A 23938-nucleotide genomic window follows, 5' to 3' on the forward strand; every position below is an offset into this window, starting at 1 on the left:
CAAAATCCTCAGTCAGGTGGCACTCGGATACAAATTATATTTTGCTAAAAACATACAGGTGGATACATAAAGGAGAGCTCTAAGGAATCAGAAGCCAAATTTAACAAATGAGGTAGTTCATCCTGTCCTGCAGAAACGCAGCTTTGTGTTTCCTTGTACAAAACATCCCATCCCTGTGTGTGTGTGTGTGCAGCTCCAGGTGCAGCACAGCCTGCCTGGACTCCTTTGCCCTTCCACAGCAGGGAGAGGTCAAAAGTCACCTTCAATGTGCTCAGCCAGGGACCTCAGCACTGAGACTGCTCCTGCTGCAGCTCTGGGGCATCCCTGTCCTGGGCATCCCTGCCTGAAGCATCCCTGTCCTGGGCATCCCTGTCCTGGGCATCCCTGTCCAGAGCATCCCTGCATGGGGCATCCCTTCCTGGAACATCCCTGCCTGGAGCATCCCTGTCCAGGGCATCCCTGCCCTGGGACATCCCTGCCTGGAGCATCCCTGCCTGAGACATCCCTGTCCTGGGCATTCCTGCCTGGAGCATCCCTATCCAGGGCATCCCTGTCCAGAGCATCCCTGCCCTGGGCATTCCTGCCTGGAGCATCCCTGTCCAGAGCATCCCTGCCTGGAGCATCCCTGCCTGGAGCATCCCTGTCCAGAGCATCCCTGCCTGGAGCATCCCTGTCCAGGGCATCCCTGTCCAGAGCATCCCTGCCTGGGGCATCCCTCTCCAAATCCCACATCCACAACTCTCCCATTTTGGGTTCAGAGCAGCTTAAGGCACATTTTTGTAAGGTCTGAGGCAGCCAGACTGCACCAGTCTGACTTTGACTGACGGCTGTGTTGAGATCCTGAGGATTTTTAACTACCTGAATAGACAGTGAATTTTTTTTATTTTATTTTCTGTGCCTGTACTGTAGTGCATGAAAAATTCCCTTCATACATATGCCTCACCCTCTACTCTCCTGAGGCCCCACCTGGAATCCTGCATCCAGCTCTGGGATCCCCAGCATGGACCTGCTGGAGCAAGTCCAGAGGAGGCCACAAAGCCGTTCCAAGACCTGGAGCACCTCTGCTGTGGAGACAGGCTGAGAGAGCTGGGGTTGCTCAGCCTCTAGAAGGCTCTGCAGAGATCTCACCACCTTTTCCAGTCCCTAAAGAGAGCTGGAGAGGGACTTTGGACAAAGACATGGAGTGAGAGGACAATGGCTAGTGACATCAGACTGAAAGAGGGCACATTTACATTAGATTTTAGGAAGAAATTCTTCCCTGTGAGGGTGGTGAGGCACTGGAACAGGTTGCCCAGGGAAGCTGAGGATGGTCCAGCCCTGGAAGTGTTTAATGCCAGTTTGGATGGGGCTCTGAGCAACCTGAGATAGTGGAAAGTGTCCCTGCCCATGGCAGCGGGGTTGGAAGTGGATGATCCTTAAGGTCTCTTCCAACCCAAACCATTTTGTAATTCTATACTAAAAAAACATTAATTTCTTTTAAAATTGCCAACCAGCAGCTCGGAGATTCAACATTCACATTACTTAACATTTAATTTAAAAAACTACTAAACCAACTGTCTCAGCATCCTGCTACGAAAATCTGAAATTAAATTCTGATTGAAATTGTCATTATAAGCCTGATCATCAAGTGAAAGTTACTCAACAAAAGAGAGACATTTCAGCAAGCAGTTGACAGAATGACTCTGCCAGGCACCCCAAGGAGAAGAAAGGTGCTCATTGTGATAATCCTTCACTGATTAAGATCTGTCACTGTAGCCAGCACAGAACCAAGTGTGCGATCCTTCATGTTACTTTTAAAAAGAAAAATCAAAGAGGAAAAATAAAATCAACCACAAAGTGAATAAATATCCCAGGCCCCCATGGCTTCATTCATTCTTGTCCTCAGGAACATCGATAGCAATGAGAGTGTTGTCATCTGTTTGCCTGTTTAAAAGACAAAACAAAACAGAAAACAAAGGTTCAGGTTCTGTCTTAACAATCACTTGGATGCTTCCCAACAAAACAGCTTAGTTACCATGTAAATCACTTTTTTTTTTTTTTTTAAGTAGAACCACGTTTCAGAATGTGGGGCTTTAAAATTTATGAAAAAACTCTGAATATTTTACCTGCATATTTTTATAAATCCAGTCTGTAAACACAGTCATATTCCCATACACTCCAGGTTTGTTGGGAGTGGCACAGCCAGTGCCCCAGCTGGTGTCCCCAACCAGCCACCACACAGAGTGGTGGTGAGTCACCAGAGGACCTCCACTGTCACCCTGCAGGGACACAAACACCTTGTTAGTGACACGGTCACCAGGAAAAACACGACCTGTTTCACTCCAGGAACACAGCTTTAGTTTCAATATAAACCTACCTGCCATTTAGGGACTCACTAAAACAAATATGGTGGCAATTTTGGTGTTAAATGAGGTCTGCTTCCAGTAGGGATGAAAATAATTTGCCCAGAGCCCTCTAAGTAAAACTGGCATTACTGGCTTTATTGTTCACAGCCACAACACTGTGATTAATAATATAATAATGATAATAATGCTGTAGTTATGAGGAGCATTTGATCACTTTCAAGTACCAGGTAACAAACCATCCTTGAAGCATTAAAAAGGAGCCTCACCCCCCTTGGGAATTTAGTGAGAACTCAGCACTGGCAGCCATTCAGATGATAAAACAAAAGCTCTCCTCTTTAAAGGGATTGCACCACCAAAAGAACCAGAAGCCCAAGTGGATGTAATGCAAATTTTTAATTTTGGGGGAGAATGGGACTTATTTGTAATAGAGAAATAGAAAGATAGAAAGACAGATAGAAAGGATAGATAGAAAGGATAGATAGATAGATAGATAGATAGATAGATAGATAGATAGATAGATAGATAGATAGATAGATAGATAGATAGATAAAAAAACCTACTAGCAAGGCCACAAAAATAATCAGATCATTACATCTTTTATACAATTATTAGCTATAAATTAGGAATAATTACCTGACAGGAATCAATTCCCCCTGCTAGGTCTCCAGCACAGATCATTGTAGGCAGAATCATGCCATTGTAGATATAAACAGAATTACACCTGGAATGTTCTATGAGGGGCACCGCAACGTAATTCAAGTTATTTGATGTTTTACCTGGAGTTGGAATAGGCACAAACATACAAAGACAAAACCAGAATCGGCATCACATACTTTGCTGTTACAAAAAACCCCAGCAGCCAAGATGAAATAAACTTCCTAGAAGCAGTAAGATGGAAATTTAAGATGTAAGAAGTCTACAATAGGTCAAGAGGTCCTCCCCCAGCACCTTTCTTATACCAAAAAAAAAAACCCTTTCCTCCCTTTCCTTCTGCCAGTCTTGCAAATTTATTTGCATTATTCTCTTTCAGCCTGAGGTGGTGGAAAGAAGCAGCTCCTGCCCTTTCCCACATCCACAGGACATGCATGCTTGGCACACAGCAACCCTTCCTGCAGGAGAGGTGGCCCTGCCAGCAGAGGCACAGAATTATCTCCTGGATGGGTATTTATGGCCCAAAGCACTGATCTGAGGGGCCCTTTGCAGTCTGCTGAATGCAAAACTTGCTTTGAGACAGAATGCCCTGGGTAAATATTGGGGGCTGCAAAATGGGTGAAAAAATAGTGTATGAACAGATGTAATTCAAACTGCCCCATCAGCCCATGCAACAATATTCTTAGGATGAAGAGGACTAGTTCATGTGAAAGATCAAAATATTCCAAAGGCACTTTTTACCTCCTTGGTATTCTGCTCCCCACCCTGATATCCAGCACTGCTGGTTAGGCTGGAACATCATTCCTGGATTGGGCAGACAAACTGGCCTCACAGTTTCTGCAAAACAAACAGAAAACAGGTGTTCAGACAGAACTCAAAATAAGTTTAAATGGCCACCACTTACACACCATGCATTCCCTCTGTACTTTGCATTCCTCAAAGGCAGACAATGCAGGAAGCAGAAGAAAGTTTACCAGCTGCCCTTTCCCTGAGGGATACCTGATCTCCACCTCAAACCTACCTCAACTTCACCTCAAATCTACCCCATCTCCACCTCAAATCTACCCCATCTCCACCTCAAAGTGAGGGACAAGCAGTTACTGGTTCTACCTTAATACGTCAGGTTAAATAGAACAATTAACACCAGCTCTTCTGAGCAGTAGAAGACGAAGAAGAAATTCTGAAAACCTCTACAGGTTCTGCATTCTCTTTGCAAAAATCTGCTGAAAATAATCACGAGACAAGCAGGATTCAGTACTGCTGTATACTGAATAGAAGTGTGAAGAATGAAGAAGTGTGCAGCACAAAAACCTGGAGACCAAGCAATGTCCCTGCTCTCAGCAGCAGAAAATCCCTTTCAGATTACTCCTGGTAGCTTTAAATGATGGACTGAAACACAAAGGGCCTGTACACAAAAAGCACTTCAAGTTTAAATAATGGCTTGTTCTCTATTTTGTACTGATTGCTTACAAACAACCTACATCTGCTTTTATGAAAGGACCTTCTTGTAATGTTGAATTCTGAAGGGTTTTTTGACCATCATTTGACCTGACTTGAGTTGGGATTTAATCAGCACTGCACCTGTAGCTGTCTGCCCATAAAGCAGTGGCTAAACTGAAGCACCATAGAGCATTCTGAGGTAAAAATATATCATTGAGATGAGCCCAAAGCCCCTATCCATGTCATAGATTTAAATAAATCCTGCTGAGGAAATCAGAGGCTGTGCCCTCTGCCTCTAGGATCATTTTGTGTACTTCCAATAAGTGTCTACAAGGATTGCTTGATGAAATTCAGAAGCTGTAAAAGGTGTGCTCACTGCCACTGGATTTTTCCCTTATTAAGAGGAGCAGAATACCCACCAGTAAAACTCAGTGGTGTTTCCAGTTTCATGAGGGCAACATCATTGTCTTTAGAGTCTGTGTCATAATCTGGGTGGGAAATTATCAGTTGCACTTTGTATCCACTTCTGAAGAGCATCTCATCCTGATTGAGAATCCCAGCATAAACCCTCCAGCTGTGTGGGTCAGACAGTCGCCTACAGAACAAAGAAAAGGTCCCAAGGTTTTATTCTGTGGTGACAAGACAGAGATCAGGACCTTCAGAAAAATTGTCTTCATGTAGTCAAATGTTTGTGTGACCAAAAATGCGCATGCATTTGACTACCATTTCTGAAGAATAAGACAAAACAAATTGCCAGACATGTAACTTGAGGAAAGCTTGGCTCTAGTTTCAAAAATATATTAAATAAAATCTTTGCAGTGGGTCCAGTATCACTGTCCATCCCCTTAATCACTCAGCACAACAAATTAAGTCTGAGACTGCAACACTGAAGCCTTTTGATTTCCATGACTGAGGGATCAGGCAGGTATTTCTGAAGTCTCACATGTCACTGGTATCAGCAGAAGCCAGAATTAGTAAAAACATGATCTAGTGAAAGAATTTCACTATCTTGAAAACACCACCAGAGGTTTTTTTTAGGCTGGTTTTGGGTTTTGGTGGGTTGTTTTTTAACGTTAAGCATGCTATTTAAGCAGCTTCTTGTGCTCCAGCACAGTTTACAAAAGCTTAATAGAAAACTTGCCACAAGTGCTAAAACTCCCTCCGTGAGAAGTGCCAAGGCAGTTGTGCCTGAAAGTCACCCCACCTCCAAAAAAGACCCAGACCAGGCTGAAAACCAGGTTTGTGCCAGCTGCAGCTTGGTTGCCATTCCCAAAGCTTTTGCACACTGCAGAGCTCCAATCCAGACAACAAAGGAGGGATAAGATCTCCAGGTAGAAATCAACACTTGCATTCCTTTCTCAAGGTTAAGGACAAATATTCTTCCTTGCCTTTGCCTCAAATGTGATCCAGCCAACCAACCATTAAAAATGTTTTTGCTTTGTGGGTTTTCCCTCCAACAGAAGCAGCCACCTTTTAAACAAATTCTTGCCCTTTCTGAGGGTACCACAGAACCCTCAAGTCTATTTTATAGGTTAAAAATGTACAAAGCACCAGCTATTTTTCTTGTTGATGGCTACATAAAGTGCTCCTTGGATAGATATAAATCTGTATTTAATACTGACTTGGACTTTACTACCCTGTGGCAAAAAGATACGAAGAAATAAATGGCACAGGCATCTTTAAATTGATCATATCTACAGCAGTGTGATATTTGAGAATTTGGAGGGGGGAGTTCCCTTTGGGTTTTCTCACAGTGTAATTCAACATCTTCATGGAAACCTTGTACTAGCTGGCATTAAATTTGGTGCCTTGAGTTTACATCTCGAATTGGGTGGGTATTTGTGCTCAACATCACCCATTTCATTTTGTAAATAAGACAAAATATAAATTAAGGCTTCCTGTAGAAGGCAGACAGATGAGCTGCAGCCAGCCTCCTCCAGAACCAATCTTCCCTTAACACTTCAAACTTACAACACAGACAAAACACTGCACCGAGCACCTGCATGCCAGGTGGGGGGAGAAATTCAGTTTTAAGGGAGAAAGTGGGGAGAATTGAATAAATTCATGCATTTCAGCTTGAAGAAAGGCAAACAGGGTGAAGTTTAATAAATCCAAGTGCTGAGTCCTGCATTTTGGCCACAGTAACCACCTGCAATGCTGTGGACTGGGGAGAGTGTGGCTGGAGAAAGAGACCTGGGGGTGCTGGGCAGATGGATGACCATGAACCAGCCGTGTGTCCTGGTGGCCAAGAAGGCCAATGGCTCCTGGCCTGGATCAGGAATGGAGTGGCCAGCAGGAGCAGGGAGGTCATTCTGTCCCTGCACTGCTGAGGGCACACCTGGAGTGCTGTGCCCAGCTCTGGCCCCTCAGCTTGGGAAGGACCTGGGGACACTGAGCACATGCAGAGGGGCCAAGGAGGCTGGAGAGGGGCTGGGAACACAAACCCTGTGAGGAAGCCCTGAGGGAGCTGGGGGTGCTCAGCCTGGAGCAAAGGAGACTCAGGGCTGCCCTCCTCACTCTGCACAGCTCCTGAAAGGGGCCTGTGCTCAGCTGGCCCTGGGCTCTGTCTCCAGCAGCACTGACACAACCAGAGCACACAGCCTCGAGCTGCACCAAGGGAAATCCAGGTTGGAGAGCAGGGAAAAGGTTTTTCCAGCAAGGGTGAGAAAGTTCTGGAATGGCTGCCCGGGGAGGTGGTGGAGTCCCCATGCCTGGGTGTGTTTAACAAAGCCTGGATGTGGCACTGGGTGCCAGGGTTCAGTTGAGCTGTTGGGGCTGGGCTGGACTCAATCATCTTGAAGGTCTCTTCCAACCCAGGGATTCTGTGATTCTGTGAAACAGAGAGGGACTCACCCTTCCACACAGTGTGCTGCTGTCACAAGCCAGTGTGGGGTGATGATGGAGCCCCCGCAGACGTGGGTGCCCTGCACGTGCAGGCTGACCTGCCACGGCCACTGGCCCAGCACGGCCCCGCTGCCCCCCACGATCCTGTTCATGATGCTCGCGCTCTTGCTGGACAGGCCACACTCTGAAAGGTCAGGCACACACAGAGGTTCATCAAACAGGGGGCTGGGAGGGGGATTCTGCACCCCAGGCTCCCCTGGCAGAGGGGTGCACACACCACGTTGGGCACACCACAGCTCAAACCCCTGCCCTGACACCAAATCCCAGGTCTGCCATTGTCCAGACCCGCGTTAAATTGCAAACCCCACCTGGCAGCTGCTCCCCTTGGCTCACCATAAACTCTTCCCACCTTTTAGGATTCTCTGGCCATTCTGACACTGGGGTTTGGTTTTGGGGGTTTTTTTGTTTGTTTGTTTGTTTTGGTTTTTTGGGTTTTTTTTTTGTTTTGGGTTTTTTTTGTTGTTGTTGTCTTTTGGGTTTGGGTTTTTTTGGTTTTTTTGTTTTGGTTTTGGGGGTTTTTTGGGGTTTTTTTTTGTTTGGTTGTTTTTTTTTTTTTGTTTTGGGGGTTTTTTTTTGTTGTTTTTTGGGTTTGTTTTTTTTTGTTTTTTGGGTTTTTTTGTTTTGGTTTTGGGGGTTTTTTTGTTTGGTTTTTTTTGGTTTTGGGGTTTTTTGGGGTTTTTTTTTGTTTGTTTGGGTTTTGTTTTGGGGTTTTTTTTGTTGTTTTTTGGGGGGTTTTTTGTTTTTTTGTTTTGGTTTGGTTTTGGGGGTTTTTTTGTTTGTGGTTTTTTTTGGTTTTGGGTTTTTTTTTTGTTGTTGTTTTTTGGGTGGTTTTTTTTTGGTTTTGGGGTTTCTGTTGTTGTTGTGGGTTTTTTGTTTTGTGGGGGTTTTTTTTTTGTTTTTTGGGGTTTTTTTGTTGGTGGTGGTGGTTTTTGGGGGTTTTTTGTTTGTTGCTGTGCAACAAAGCAGCCAACAGCCAGGAGACTCCTCAGGACAGGAATCACCATCAAAAATGCATTGCCCACCCAACTGCTGAATCTTGGAGAGCACAAATGTGCCACAGACATCCCAACACAGCGCTGGGGGACAGCTATGGAGCTCCACCACAAGTCATTTAAAGGAACCAGTGGCAGCAAAGACAAAAGCAACTGGGGATGCACTGCATTCCTTGGCTCCTCTCTCCCACCCTGCTCCTAAAACTGCATTATTTGGGAACCAGAGTTAAACCATTTGCCCATGCAAAAGCAGCAATAAATGCCTCAGTTCCAAAAGGACTTGCCAGCCAGAGCATTTCAAAGCATGAAGAAGCAGAAGTTTGCAATATCTGGGGAGTTACCTATGCAGCGCAGAGAAACCACACTTCCTGAGGCACAGGAACCACTGCAGGAGAAATAAAAACACCAAACAGCATCTTAGGCACTCAGTGAAGGAAATGGTGAGCCAAGTCCACCCTCCAGCTGCTTTCTGCCCTTTCCAGCTACATGCCCTGCCTTCAGCCTCATCTTCCTGCAGAGGGTTCCCTCCTCTCTTCACCATCTGGCCCCCACCATGCCTTGCATTCACCAAAATTGTCCTGTGGGACACTGCAGGCATGAGCACAAAAGGTTTTAAAGCCCATTGAAAAGCAAGATGAAGAGAGAAAGTGGAGCTGATTTAGGAAGTCGTGGCAGAAGAACTAAACAAGGGAGCTGCAGGGAGTTTGCAGGCACAGCAGCCTACAGGTTTTGACACTGGACACTTCAAAGTGGTGTAATGATAATAAAAATGATGCTTTCCACAGTGAGGATCCATTTTTGCATGCTGTGTGTCCATGTGACTGAAAAAAAGGCTGTGCCAGCTGCTGTGAATGTGTGGCAGCTTGTAGCTCCTGTCACCATGCACAAACTCCTGCTGCTGGTCAGAGAGCCTTAGAAAAACACCCTTGACCTGGCAGCCTTCTAGACAGCACAGAGGATGGGACATTTTTTTCTTTTAGAAGAGGACAGGGAGGATGGAAAAATGACAGCTGTGTTTTTAAAAAGAGGGAAAAGCCGTTGCTGCAATCAGATTAAAGGCAAAGTCCCTTTCCCTCCAGCAATCCCCACTGGAAGATGTGCTTGCATTGTGCTGCAGGCAGAAGCTGCACCTCTTCCAGCATCTGGAGAGAGCCTGGATGAAAGGAGAGAGGCTTTTATTAACCAAAGATACCTGCTGTACAGCTTTTTGTACAAGTCTATATTCCCAGCACTTGTGTTCAGCTTCATGTAGCTCTTAAAGCTGACGTCAGGTACCCCACGACTGTAGAAATATGTATCCCTAAAAAACAGAAAGTCCACCATGAAGCCCAGCAGCGCTTTCAGTTTTCAAACAGGTGATAACAATGAGCTGTGCCAAGCCAGAGCTTCTGACACGACAGCAGAAATCTTTATTTTTGGTTATTATATTTATTTTTGTGAACGTGGGAACCCTGGTGGTGCAGCCCAGCCACAGTCACTGGGTTAAAATATTTCTATCATTTATTTATATCATTTATATAAAATTATATAAATATTATTTATTTTTTTATATATATATATATTTAAACTAAATATATATTATAAATGTTATATATTTTATATTTAATATTAATATCATTTATATAATATTTTTACCTGATATGTATACACCTCATGTAACCGAGCAAGATGAAGAGATGCCCTTGCCAGTACCATTTTCACAGCAAAGTCTCAGACACATTAAAAATGGCAAGAGGGACATTTTAACCTTTCTTTCTCTGAGCAGAGGCTGACAGAGGTTGCACTTACACGCTGTAGCCCATGTCTTTGCATGCAATCTTCCCATAATCATCATTCCAGTCATCATGGCAAACAGGATACCAGGATTTGCTGACAGGTGAATAAACTTCCAGGATAAAATTTGGTCCAAAAAGTCTAACTGCCAGAAAAGGAAGAAAGGGAAAAAGGAAAAAAAAGAGGAAACTAAGAACACCACATGCTATTATTACTGCTCTCTCTTTGGAAGTAGTTACCCATTATATCCACTTCATGTATGAATTGGTGTTAATTTAATGCTCCCTTCTACTCAAATTCTGAGTAAATAGCCAGGAGACAGAAATATGGCAATGACTTACTTCTTTTCATGTAAGGCAATTTATAAGAAGTACCAGTTTTAAAAAGCAAATGTACAAGATAGGGTTCATCCTTTCATTTCAGCTTTTATGCTAAAATTTCTCTGTTATATTCTACCACTGAGAAAGATTGCCATAATGAATTTTTTTGATCTTTTCTCTATGCAGCCATATATTTCTTAATATATTACATACTGTGCATAAATAAAATATAGTCTATTGAAAAATATATTATCTTATTAATATCTTTATTATTAAGAGATTTTATTATCTCTTTATACACCAAACTTCTTCAGAGAAGTGCTTTGTAAATCAAGAATGTAACCAGGAGCAATTCGTTCTGACATTCCGCGTCCCATTATGTATTTGCTTGCACAAAAATTTAATAAAAAATAGCTCAAGCAAAAGAACAGATTGAAACAGGCTTCTCCAAGAGGCCATTATTCAACCAAATGGAGTGGAACAGCTGCCAGCAAACGCCAACCCTTCAGGAGAGTGTGCTGAATAAAAGTTTGCAGAGGGAATTTAAAGCACAGCTGGCGTTTCCAGCGTGGCACTGGCACGACGCAAGATGCCAAACCTCTGGAATGGACAAATCAAGGTTCCCACCTTCTACCTTCAGCTCTAAAGCTTCCCTTGGCATCTTTTCAGTTCAAAGCAACGATTAGGCCAGGCTTTCTTACACAAATGAGTTAGTTGAAGAACTAAGAAGAGAACAAGGAATACAAAATACATGGGAAAAGCTAAGCCTGGCTGAAGGTTTGTTATCACCTGAAGTTTACTGAGAAGTCACCACTGACTGTTCCATCCAGAGACAATGCTAGATCCAGTTTTGCACAAACCCCGCTCAAATTAAAAACTGAGATTTAAAAAAATGACTCGAAGTCAAGGCAGCTCAAACCCCTGAGCATTTTATTCGGTTTTTCAATCGGGCTGGGAACAAACTGAATATCTATACATAACACACATCCTAAACCACTTTAAAGGCAGACCTTGGGCTAAAACAGCCTTGTTGCAGCTTAGGCAAGCTCTGTACAGGGCAGTGCTCCCCCAGGCTCCTGCAGTTGATGCAGAGTTTCCCAGCCCTTGGCTGCTGTCACTCACCACAGCGGGTCTCGTCCTCCCCGTTGGGGCAGTCGCTCACTCCATCGCACCACTGGGAGGGGGACATGCACACCCCTGAGGAGCCACACTCAATCAGGGAGCTGAGACAGTGGTTCTCTACTGCAGGGAGACAGAAACACAGCCACGAGGCTGCACATGGTCACCATGATATTTTATGAACAATCCCTTCACCAGGATTTTCCTCCCGAGAAGCTGAGAAGCCTCCGAAAAGAAATGTAAACAATGATTATCTGATTGCTTGGAATGTGGTCTGGAGGTTGCTCACCAACAGGTGCATCTTTGATTGGTTGCATATGAATTGTTTTTAATTAATGACCAATCCCAGTCCAGCTGTGTTGGGACTCTGTCTGTCACGGGTTTTTATTATTCATTCCTTTCTAGCTTTCTGATGTCTCCTTTCTCTTTCTTTAGTATAGTTTTAGTATATGATATAATATAATAATGTAGTAAATCAGCCTTCTAAGAACTTGGAGTCGATTGTCATCTCTCACCTCGTCCTGGGACCCACAACACCACAACAATTGGTGACCACCCACATCAGCCCAGCTCTCAGAGTTTCCCTCTTTGGTGGAGCAAAACGTTGGAAGCAGCTCCTAAACCCAGAGGTGGGAGGGACCCAGCCTGCCCCAGCAGAGATGGATTGCTCTGTCCTTGGCACAGATCAAATCTCTGATGCAGCTGGTTGGGTTTTGGCCACTGGACTCCCCTGAATAATCAGGCACCATTAAGTTGTCAGAAAGGAGTCAGCTTTGCACTGGCAAAGTGTTAACGCGTAGAAAAGGAGGAGGAGAGTGTCTCAATTATGTACTTTTGATCTCATTTAAAACAAGATTACACTCACCCTGCTTAAATCAAAATGAGTCAAAAAACCGCTTCCAAGAACAAAAAGTGTCATCCTACTAGTTCTAAATGAACTCCCTTAAAGTCATAGAATAGTTTGGAAGGGGTCTTTAAACAACATTTTAGTCCAACCCAATGCAGTGAGCAGGGACACCTTCCACTGGATCTCTCCTTCTCTTCTCCTGAGCAGAATGGAAAGGAGAGGTTCCTAAAACTACCAGATTTCTAGTTTCCTGCTTTTTTAGCAAAGCAGCTTTCATTGAAAGGGAAATTAAGACAGCACAAGGCAAACTTCACCTGAGCTGAACAGAATTGGTCCAGCCCTGCTTCAGAGCTCAGCCACCCCAGCTGGGGATGATTTCCAAAGCAAACATCCATGGTACAACTTAGAGTGCTGAGACAGGCTGGGCTCATGCAATGTTTACATAAAAGCCCCACAGAGACAAATAAATGGATATAAATGACTTCTGCTCCAATAGAGATCCCATTTTAGCAAAGCAAAATGCATCTTGATCATTTACCCTCCTGCAGTCAAGGTTTGCACACTTATTGCAATCCCCTCCCTTCACCTGAAATTAAGTGAAGCTCAAATTTGGAAAGTAACAGCAGCATTAAAAAGAAAGAAGTAAAAAAAAAAACTACTCAACCCACAGACAAAACTGAGCCATTAAGAAGCAACATTAGTTCATGTCTTAGGAGAAAAGGAACAAAGATTTTTCTGTCCTTAATTCAGAATAAAGCATAAAATGAGAATGGATGCATCTAACTTGAAAAGACATCTTTTCTTTAAAAAAAATTAAAAAGAAGGAAAACAAAATAACTTACCAAAATACCAGATGAAGAAAGCAGCAATTGCACAACAAATGACTATTAATATAGATAATATAATTATTATGGTTTTCCTTAGACCTGAAGTGAAAGCAGGGAGGAGAGAAATTAGGTTCACAAATAAAGTTATTTCCACCCACCAGCACTATTTATTTGACATTAAAATAAGTCATTTTTAGCCAGACTTTTCCCCATTCCACCATTCTTCCTTCCAAAGACCCAGCTTCACCAGCACCCCAGCCAGCTGTCACTTCTTCATGACAGGAAGAAAGGCATGAAGGACGTGGGTCCTTCAATGCACAGCTTGGAAGGGAAAGTCCCTTTCCAGTTATCTTACTTCAACAGATCTCAGGTCCAAAACTGTGGCAGTACCAGTTGTGGGTTTCTCTGGGTCTGGATTGAAGGCACTTGAGATGGTGTTTCATGTTCAGACTCAGGTGTTTATTATTTCTTATCAGTAACACAGTCTCACTGCTGTGAGTTCTGCAGCTTTTCATTAGAAGGCACAAAATGGCAACAATCTCTTGTTTCAAGGTCTTTTAAGACTAAACTCTCCAATGAAGAGCTGACACCTGGATTATTTTCCTTTTACCCCAATAACTGATCCCAAAGAGCTGCAATGGGGACTTTTCTGCCCAATTACAAAATGCCACCCAAACCCACGGAGAAGAAGGAAGGAGAAGCATGAAGAACAAACCCAGGACAACACCCTGTGCCCTCCATCTTGCTGCCATCCACAACATACTAAAAACCCCAAAACCTCAATTTGTCTACACTGCTCTCTATAATCTATTTCACACTTTTGTGGATTCTGGTCCATATTGAAGTCTGGGAAACTTTCTCCACAAATGAGGGTCAAAGTCAGTGCATCCCTGGGGGTCAGGGCACACCAGAGCAGACAGAGAAATATTCCCTGCAGGTTTTCACACAAAACCAGGAGAAACCCCCCCAAAACTTACTGGCTGCACAGGTTCTCCTGGGTGGGGGTGCTGCTGGCCTGCTGGACTGGTGGGTGGCAACCCTTGGGATGTAGCTTGGCACGGAGGGCGGGTTTGTGGCGAAGAGCTGTGGGTAGGGGTGAGCACCTGCTGCCGGCCTGGCAGCGTAGGGGGGCTCTGGCTGGAAGCCCCTGTTCTCGTAGTATGGCGGCGGTGGACCCTGAGGGGTGGCGTGGGGAGGGAGGGGGGGAACAGCAGAGAGTGAGAAACGAGGACAAAAACCTCCCAGTCCCACTCTGTAAAATACACCCCACGCACACAGAGCACTTACTGGGGACTCCAGTGAACACAGACAGAGAGATTCACAGAACATGCCCAAAACCTCACGGTTTGAATAGTAAAAATAACACAGAGTGAGGCTGGGAATCCTCTGGTAAGATCAGTTTCCTGATCTCGCTTTCCATAGCAGCCCAGCCTAAGAAGGACTCTTGAGCCCAGCCCTCCCAAGCTGTTTGCACTAATGCTTGCCCTGGGATGTCTGACAGGGTAGAAATAAACAGCAGGGACAGCTGTGGGCTGCACCACCACAGAAAGAAATGCTGACAAGTAACAGCCTTTGTCCAGGTCCAGGATAAATGCTTACTGCCCCATTTCATGCTGTGACAGCACCAGGTACACCTAAGCTATTTCTGACACACACTGCCCTCCAACAGGAATATTTATCCTGCAAGAGCTTTAAGAACTAGTTAGAAGCCTATCCCACCAAAACAAGCTTAAATAAATCAAATACACATGCTCAAAGGCATAAATCTCCCCTAAAAGTATCTGAGCACTTGAAATGTTGGTTAATTCAAAGCTGTTACACCTGCCTCACAGCATCTTTTGCCCTTTTTGCCAAAAAGGAAACACAACAAATAGTCCATGTTTTAAAAGACTTGTTAATTAGGACATCACTCAATGGGCTGTCATGTGTAAAGAAATAAAACCAAATTAAAAGAAAATAATCAGAGAGGAATATTGTGAATATTTTGTTTACTTACTAGAGTAGAGGTCATTTTTCCTTTGTCAACAGTACAGAAACAATTCAAGTGTTGGGGAGTAAAGTGTGAACCTATACAAACAAACAAAAAAGAAAACAATCACAACTGGAGGCTTTGTCCAGCTTTCTTGTCAGTTTTCCCTTTGGAAAAAGGCCAGATTTGCAGAGAGGGAGAAATAAAACAAATAAAAAAACGACCAAAACTCCCAACCAAGCGGAAGTATTTGAAGAGAGGGTACAAACCAAGGTGCAGCATGAAATCAGATCTCAGCAGCCTCTCAATACAAGCCTGAGGATTATACAGTGGCAACCATTCATTAGCACGAGGGCAGCACAAACTGAGAAGGTCAAGTCAGTGCTCACCCTGGCTGGCAGAGCCAGAGTCAGAGAATCTCCTGGCAGGGACCCACACGGTGTCAGTGCCATGGCCAGGCCCTCTCTCAACACTTACTCAAGTGTCTCTCTGAGGTTTATGACACAGAAACCAGCACAGCATCAGCAAATACAAATTCAACCAGTTCGTGGTACTCTGGTAGTTGCAGCCCCCACAAGGCCACGTTTTTTTCACTCTTATGTGGTCTAAAGAGTTGTTTTCTTGGCTGTGTGTTGTAGTCACTGAACCAAAAACAGGGAGAGAGGCACTGCAGGGGAACTGTGCCACAGCAATACTGACAGTTTTGTGTCGGGTCCGTCTGTCTGTCTCTGCCCCAACACGGGCAGGGTGGTTCTTGGGTGGACGCGTTTCAAAGGACGAGTCTGGACTCTTCAGCTTTTCGATCTTCAGATTGTTTATTGTTTCTTATCTACAAAATTTTCTGTCTGCCCAACAGAGGTCTGATCTGCAAGGCAGCCAAGGGCACTCTGACCACCCACGGGGCAGTTGTGTCTTTTTATACTAAAATCTACGTACATGATATTTACCTTTATTTCCCAATACTTTTCACCCATATTAGCAAGTACACCTTCACCATAAACCAATCCCCAAGTGCCAACATCACCACAGGAGATGGAAGACAAGAAGAAGAAAGAAGAAGGACGAGACACGCCCTGATCCCTCCATCTTGTCTCCATAACCCCCCTGTACCAAAAACCTTAAAGTTTATATTTCACCCTCTAAATGTGTCCCTGTTACACCCTTCACTCTAAAGTGATTCTCATGTCCTCAAACTGCTGTCACTTCTGTGGATGGATCAAAATCAAGCCACCAAACACTCTTGGCAACATTCCAGGGTTTCCGAGACCCCCAAGGGTTCTCCTGGCATCTCTGGACATCGGGAACGATGTGCTGAGATCCCACAGTTTTGCAAACAGGGTAAAAGAGAGGTTCTGCACTGAATGTTTCATGCATCCAGCAGTTTATTTAAAAGTTAAACGTTAACGTTGAGCAAAACCACTGATTGCCACAGACACAAGAAATACAGAAATGTTTGCTGGTGCAGATCTAAAATAGGCAGTTATAGACCTCCACAAGAAATCATTCTAATAAATGCTGCTGTCTATTGAGTCCTCTCACGTTGCTCTACAAGAAAAAAAACCCTAGAAAGTTCCTCAGTCCTGCACTGAGAAATACATTTCTCTACCTTGCAGAGCAAAACCCTGCATATTGCAGCTGTGTAAAAACACAAAATAACTCAGCCCAAAGTAATAGGCTATTTTTTAGAACCTCTGTCAAGGCATCATCTCACCCAAAACTGAGCTGCAAATGTCACTGAAGCAGGTTCCAGCAGCTGCTCAGCCCCTCAAGCATGCCAATTCTTTGTGACACTTCAGGAAGGCTGATGCTGGTATTTGCTTATCATTGCTAGCAAACACGTAAATAATGCACCACTGCACTTATTTGTGTGGCAGACAGGTGAGCCTTACTCATACTTACTGAAAGTCCATCAGACTGGTGACTAAGGCTCCAGGACTTCTGCTTTGCTTTATGTCCCATCCATCCTTGCCCAGCTCTTCACAGCAGTGGGGAAGTGCAGCTCTGCCCAGAATTGGAGACAAATAAATCACAGGAGGGTATTTCTGTTCCTTGTTCTCTGAAAAGGAGAAGGAATAAAAGGGTTAGGAAGTTTAGTGATACCAGAGAGAAGTGGTGATCCTGAGGGAAGCCAACAGCTACTAAAAAAAATCCCCAATACTTTTTTTATATTACCATTTGAAAGGCTTTGCAAATTAACAGGGAAGAGTGTTCCCCACTCTTTTTTGGGAGTTTCTGGGAGTGGTTTTAGTTTGGTTTTATTTGTTTTCAAATGAACTCAGGAAAAAATATCTCTCTTGCTCAGCTGGTTTTCCACCATCACTCCCAATTCAGTTCTTTTTAATCTATTTCCTATCCAGTTTCTGATTAATAACACTTTACCTGTTATAAAATACAGGAACTCATAGGTTCCTGTATTTTATGGTATTATATATATTTATATTATATTATATTAATATATATTATATTAATATATATTGTATTATATTATATTGTATTATATTTACATATTTGCCAGTGTTTTAAAACAACAGGAAACCAAAATCACTGAACTGCTGTTACCTTTGCAAATGTTTCAGGCAAAAATCAATCTGTAGCATCCAATAATGACATAATCTGGTTTTCCTAAGCACACATCACTCCCACACTTCAAAATGTTTTACAAACACATCAAGGGAACTGCAACAGCTTCTCTGATAAGGAAGATGGGTCATGGAGGAGCAAAATGACCATCAAACACTCCCCAACAACTAGAGAGCTACAAGGGACTGGTCTGCCTTATCTCAATCCAATACTTTGGCCCCTAACTCACCTCACACACCAGGCAAATTTAAATAGATCATTTAAAAGTGTCCTAAACCCACTCTGACAGTGCAGAAGAGTTCAGTGGGAATGTACAGCTCTCCTTCCCTCATTCCTCCTGAGGTCTGCTGAGCTGTTATAGCACTTTACTGGGTGCAATTGAAAAAATAAACTTCAGGAGTCCTTTAAAGAGAGTTGGAGATCCCAGGCAAGGGAACTGGGATGGAGTTCCCCCACCAGAGCAGGCTTCAAGGTGTCACAGGGTACCAGAGCTTCGAGGGTTGGCTCGCTAACACCTTCTAGCTCTGGAAAAAGTGCACCCAAATAATGAAAGGGACCCATCAGTCCTGCCCCTAAATTTCAAATACTCCAGTATGGATGGAGCAGAAGCAGCATTTGCACCTCCAGCAACACAGAAGGTCCCAAACTGAGTGGGTTTTTCTTTCATAACTCATAAAGTACAGGAAAAAAGCCACTGTTTCTGATGACAGAAGTGACAAAGAGTAAAAAGCCACCACTGACACAGTTCACTGATGAATAAAGCAAAATGTGTTGCCTCAGCTGGCAGCTGCTATTTGAAGTAGCCAAGATTTTTATATATGCCTTAGGAGTGTTAATTTCATGTTATCTTAATCGTGGGTCATTAAGATTGAAGGAATGCATCACTACTCCAGTAAATCTGTCAAAAATGAAACCAGAAAAGGAACACAGCCAAACAACAATACAAAAAAATAAAAATATTAGATTAATTCAAAACAAATTCAATCCAACAGCTTTTTGCACTTTTTATGTTTTTCTACAGATTTCTGCAAATCAGGTCTTTAAGCAAAAGTTGCAGCACAGTTGGTCTGTACTTCATTTGACAACACCCTGTTTAATCAAAAATGGACTTTCCAGACTCTCTCAGCCCTCCAGAGGCTTGTCCTCCTCCCTGCCACAGTGACAGTCCCTCTGTGCCATGGAGAGTTGTGTTCCATGGTCCTCACCACCACGTGCTCCTGAACCCCTCACCGAATTTTGGTGAATTTTGGCAAAAAATGAGACCCTGATTTTGCCTCATTACAGCAGCATCAGCTCATGGCCCCCTCACACCTCCCTCCTGTGTCCTTTGCTGGCCAGGAGCCAACATCCCAAAAAGGCAGGAGACAGAATCAAAGGCAAAGAAACCCCAAAGGTCTAAGCAGGATTTTGTAATGACACCAGACCTGCTGCCTTTTACACTGGCTCTCCATGCAAGGAATGACTTCCTCAGCACACACCAAGCCATAATTGTTTATTGGTTTCCAAAGCTTTTACACAGAGATCCCCATAGGCTGTTTCCATGCCCAAGTCAATAGGATGGAATAAGTACCTCCAGATATCCTAATTCAGCACTGTGAATTCAACTGGCCAAAGAAGGCAGAGTTATACTGGCAACAGCTTGCTTCCTGCATTTACAGATTTACATATTGCTCCAATAGGTGTTTCAGGTTATTTCCTGAAGCAGAAACAGCATCAGCTGTTTGCTGAGCCCTGTGATGGTTATCAACAACTGAAAAAGAAACCCCCGAACAAAAAAAAACCAAACTAGTTCCTCACAGTTAGACCTACATAAAAGCAGCCTCATGTAAACAGAGATGTAAGAGGACAGAATAGTCAAAACCCAAATGAAAGGAGTCAAGTTCATCATCTCAAAGGGGGAAGCATAAAAGCATCCAAACTTTCTACACGAACTGAACACACTGCAGCCTATCAAAAAAATTCCCTGTACCAAGCAAATAACAGAAATCACTGAGATAGCAAAGGAGTAATTTCAGTGCAAAGCTCAAGCTTAAAGAGGGGCAAGCCAACACATTATGGCATTGATGATGCTAGAAAGGAAATATTATTTTTTTTTTTTTTTAATTTCCAACCAGTTTATGACCACCTAGAAGTTTCAGCAACATAACCGTGAACACAAGATAACCATGGTGTGGAGGAAAGGTTAGTGGGGCAGTAAAAAAAAAAAATAAAATTAAAAAGAGGGAAAACAAGCAAAGAGGTGATTCCAGATTCATTTTCATGAACTTTTCACAGAGCAATTTCACAGGACAGTTCCTGCCTTGTCACCTGGACAAGAGGAAAGAAACATGATGAAGATTGCTGTTTAACAGTGAGTACTAAAAATTACAATGAGTTGCACATGAAGTATAGAAAGGTTTAAAAAAATCCAGTTATGAATGAAGAAGTAAAGGAGATAAGATTTTTTTATCCCATTTCATTAACAAGATTTCCTAGACATTTCTTCAGGAAATGTCACTGAGTATTTTTATTGTGATGATTTTTAAAAAGTGATTTTAATTTACTCCATTTATCCTTTGGCAGGGATCAAAGACAAATTGACTGAACATCTCAAAGTCATCAAAATCAGGGTCCTACAGTGTCCTGGCCTTTCAACAAACCTTCTCAACAGAGGTGAGCTCTATTCAGCATGCCTGTGCAGTAACATCACAAGTATTTCAGACAACTCTGTGAGACTCTGCAAATATTTACCTGAAAGGTTGCCACAAATAAAACCTCCTCCTTCTCACAGTTCCTAAGAAATAGTTTTGAAGCTATTCTAGATTAGCTCCTAAAAAGCCATTCTAATGTACAACTACTTATCAAGAGGTGTTAAAAACAGTGCCTCTTGATAAGCACTATCAGCAGCAGCTCACTGAAGTCCACAGCAATGTTCCCCAAGCCAGGAAACCAAAACTAACTCTACTTCCACGTGCAAAAGAAAAGGAGGCATTAAAAATCCCTGAGGGTAGCAGTCACATTTTGAAAAGTTATAGGATGGCATACTCACACTACAAATAATTTTCTTGTTATTATTATTACTATTATTGTCATCTGTCTGCAAACAGACATTGATTTCAAACTCAGTGTGCCACAAGTACATCATGTGCTTTGTAAGGAGCAGTGGGGTGAGGAGGGAGGCTGAAATGCTCTTTTCTTTTTTCTCATTTCACTGAGTGGATGGTGAGTGGCACAAAACCAGCCATTCCTGAACCAGAAAGGACCAAGAGCCCAGAAAAACCAGAGGGTCTGGCATGGTAGGAGATGGACCCATTGTTCAGGCAGCAATTGCAAACCACAGCACACAAAACCAGATCACAGGAGGAGCTGGAGGATGCAGCAACAGCCAGCTTGGCCTTGGATTCTTACTTCCCCTACATGACATCCCAGGTTCTGCCCTTGCCCTTCTTCCAAGGCATAAGCAAATAACTTTCTGGCAGAAGCATGTTTGCTAATCATTTTCATATTTGATTATTACCCTCTGGCTCAATTCAAGTGTCTGTCTACGTCACTGAAAGTCACTGGCAAGGAAATAAACCTCTCAGGAGCACTTCTTCACTATATTTGAGCTGCAAATAATGTGATGTGAATAAGGCAGCACTAGGTACCCACACTGCAGGAAAATAAAACCCAGCAATGTTAACAAACCAGATTTATTTAGATCCCTGTCCAGCTCAGCGATTTTTAACCCGTGACCTACAGGTCCTGAGGAGCTGCAAACCACTTCTAAGAGGTCTATGGCAGAGACAAGAGTGAAAAGCAAATCTTGCTGGCAGGGGGTTTGAATTCACTCCACGGGGAGGCTCCTGTGGCCAGAAAGGGTTTCAGGATGCACACATCAAAGCCTGGGGGAAGCAGTGCTGCACAGGCACGGAGCCACCACCGTGGCACTGGAGCTGCTCAGTGAGGACCAGCCCTGGACTGGCACAGGAGGAAAAGCCCATATCTTCAGGACTGGCAACTCCAAGGCAAATATTTTGACCAGCATCCCACAATAATGTGTTGCTTTGTTTTTCCATCAACATCCAGGAACGTGGTTCCAACTTATTTCCAATTTCACGCTGGGCTACTGTGATAGATTTGCTCTAGGCTGACTGTCCCATGAGCCAGAATAAATTTTAACAGTTTAAGAATGAAAGGAAGAAAGACAAAAAGGCACATGAGGTCCTACTTTGACATCAACATTTATCTTTGCCCACCTGTCTTTTGGCTTTACATCTACACCTGTAGGTAAAAGCCACATTTTCCCAGTTCACTGATCTATGCCACACACAACATCCACCTCTTTCCCCACCTAATATTTACCTAGATGATGCAAATAATCCAAGCTACTTCCTTGGGCTCTAAAGCACTGGAGACATTAGTGTCACTTAACTCAGGACAAACAGGGCCACTTAGGACAAAGGGACAATGCTCCCTTAAATTCACAGACACCCACCCACCCAGGAAGCTGAGGTTGAGTTTCAAGGTCCAGGTAAGCAATGAACACAAAGCCACCTGCAAGGAGGTGTGGACTGGATTCACCTCAGCATGCAAAGCTTTGGCACAGAAGTTGCAATGGTACAGCTCTTCTAAAAGTTACTTTCCCAAAATCACTTGATTTTGTGCCAACTTTGACCCCAAATTAGCGCTTTTGCTGAAACCCAATGCATCAATACGCACTGAAGAGGCCCCAGAGCTAAATACTGCTCTGGTTTACTCTCTCTGCAGCCTTGAAGAGGTTGCCCAATCTTTTACCCTTCATGGCCAGGGCAAGAGATGGACAAGCTGCACCTGGAGCGGTGCGGGGTGCGCCGGCTCTGGCTGAGCCCCTCCGCGCCTTCCCCGCTGCGGCTCCTCGGACCGCGCTCCCAGCGACCCCACTGCGCCCACCCAGCTCCTGCCTCCCTCCCTCCCTTCCTTCCTCCGTGTTCCTGCGGCTCCTGGATTCCCCATCCACCTCCTCCGTGTTCCTTCGGCTCCCGGCTTCCCCGTCCACCTCCTCCGTGTTCCTTTGGCTCCCGGCTCTCCCGGCTTCTCCATCCCACTCCTCCCGGCTCCTTTGGCTCCTGGTTATCCCGGCTATCCCCATCCACCTCCTCCGTGTGTCTTTGGCTCCTGGCTATCCCGGCTATCCTGCCTTCCTCATCCCCTTGCCTCCCCGCTCCTTTGGCTCCCGGCTTCCCCATCCACCTCCTCCGTGTGTCTTTGGCTCCCAGTTTTTCTGGCTATCCTGGCTTCCCTTTCCACCTCCTCCCTGCTCCTTTGGCTCCCGCCTATCCCCATCCACCTCCTCTCTGCTCCTTTGCTCCCGGCTATCCCGGCTTCCCCATCCACCTCCTCCCCGCTCCTTTGGCTCCTGGTTATCCGGGCTATCCCAGCTATCCCCATCCACCTCCTCCCTGCTCCTTTGCTCCCAGCTATCCCCATCCACCTCCTCCCTGCTCCTTTGCTCCCGGCTATCCCAGCTATCCCCATCCACCTCCTCCCTGCTCCTTTGCTCCCGGCTTCCCTTACACGCCGGCCCGCGGGAGAGCGCGACTTTATCGCTCTCCATCTCGCCCTGGAGACACCGGCTGGGGACAGGGGACACCGGGGACAGCAGGGGGGCACGGGGAGAGCCGCCTCTCGCTTTTCACTCCTCCGGCGCCTCCTACCCCGCAGGACGGCGGTTCCCAGACACCGCCGCGCTCCCTCCTCATCCCCCCCCTAAGAGCACAGCGAAGTTTCTCAGCTAAAAACCCAACCCAGCACGGCGCAGCTCGCAGCGGCCGGGACGGCGATTCCCTCCCAGGCGCTTCCCGAGGCGGGGAGAGCGGCGCTTACCTGGGGGAAGCTGCGGGAGCGGCCGGGCTCGGCAGGGGCTGGGAGGCGGCGGAGGGAGCCGGGAGCGGGCGGTGCAGCCGGGGAGGAGTCTCACGGTGCGGGGCAGGGGCAGGGCAGGTGCCCGCAGGTGGATGCGCCGCCCGCCCGGCCCCTTCCTCCCGCGGCGGGCGGGACCCGGCGCTGCCCGCGCCCGCCCCGGGGCCACCACAGCCCGGCGGGCCCGCAGGGACACTGGCTGCCCTTCCCTTCCCTTCCCTTCCCTTCCCTTCCCTTCCCTTCCCTTCCCTTCCCTTCCCTTCCCTTCCCTTCCCCGTACCCCCAGCCCTCGTCCTCCTCCTCCTCCCGAAG

General features: G+C 45.0%; 1 protein-coding gene across 2 annotated transcripts; it reads right to left on the minus strand.

The window, feature by feature from the left end:
- Positions 1-535: 535 nt before the first annotated feature.
- Positions 536-23822, minus strand: TMPRSS2 (transmembrane serine protease 2). Of its 2 annotated transcripts, none has more exons than XM_054628528.2 (15): positions 23591-23822; positions 17087-17243; positions 15215-15285; positions 14196-14394; positions 13234-13317; positions 11548-11667; positions 10121-10250; positions 9525-9632; positions 8674-8717; positions 7290-7464; positions 4856-5031; positions 3738-3833; positions 2979-3121; positions 2106-2258; positions 536-1923 (listed from the first exon to the last, which is right to left on the minus strand). In XM_054628528.2, exons 3-15 carry the CDS (start codon positions 15227-15229, stop codon positions 1912-1914), a joined length of 1455 nt encoding a protein of 484 aa, XP_054484503.2. In that variant the 5' UTR covers positions 15230-15285; positions 17087-17243; positions 23591-23822; the 3' UTR covers positions 536-1911. The 2 variants fall into 2 exon arrangements, with proteins under 2 accessions (XP_054484503.2, XP_077027157.1); XM_077171042.1 differs by lacking the exon at positions 23591-23822 and adding an exon at positions 23282-23397.
- Between the last annotated feature and the right edge of the window lie 116 nt (positions 23823-23938).

This window comes from Agelaius phoeniceus, chromosome 2, assembly GCF_051311805.1.
Source record: "Agelaius phoeniceus isolate bAgePho1 chromosome 2, bAgePho1.hap1, whole genome shotgun sequence".
Lineage (NCBI taxonomy): Eukaryota > Metazoa > Chordata > Aves > Passeriformes > Icteridae > Agelaius > Agelaius phoeniceus.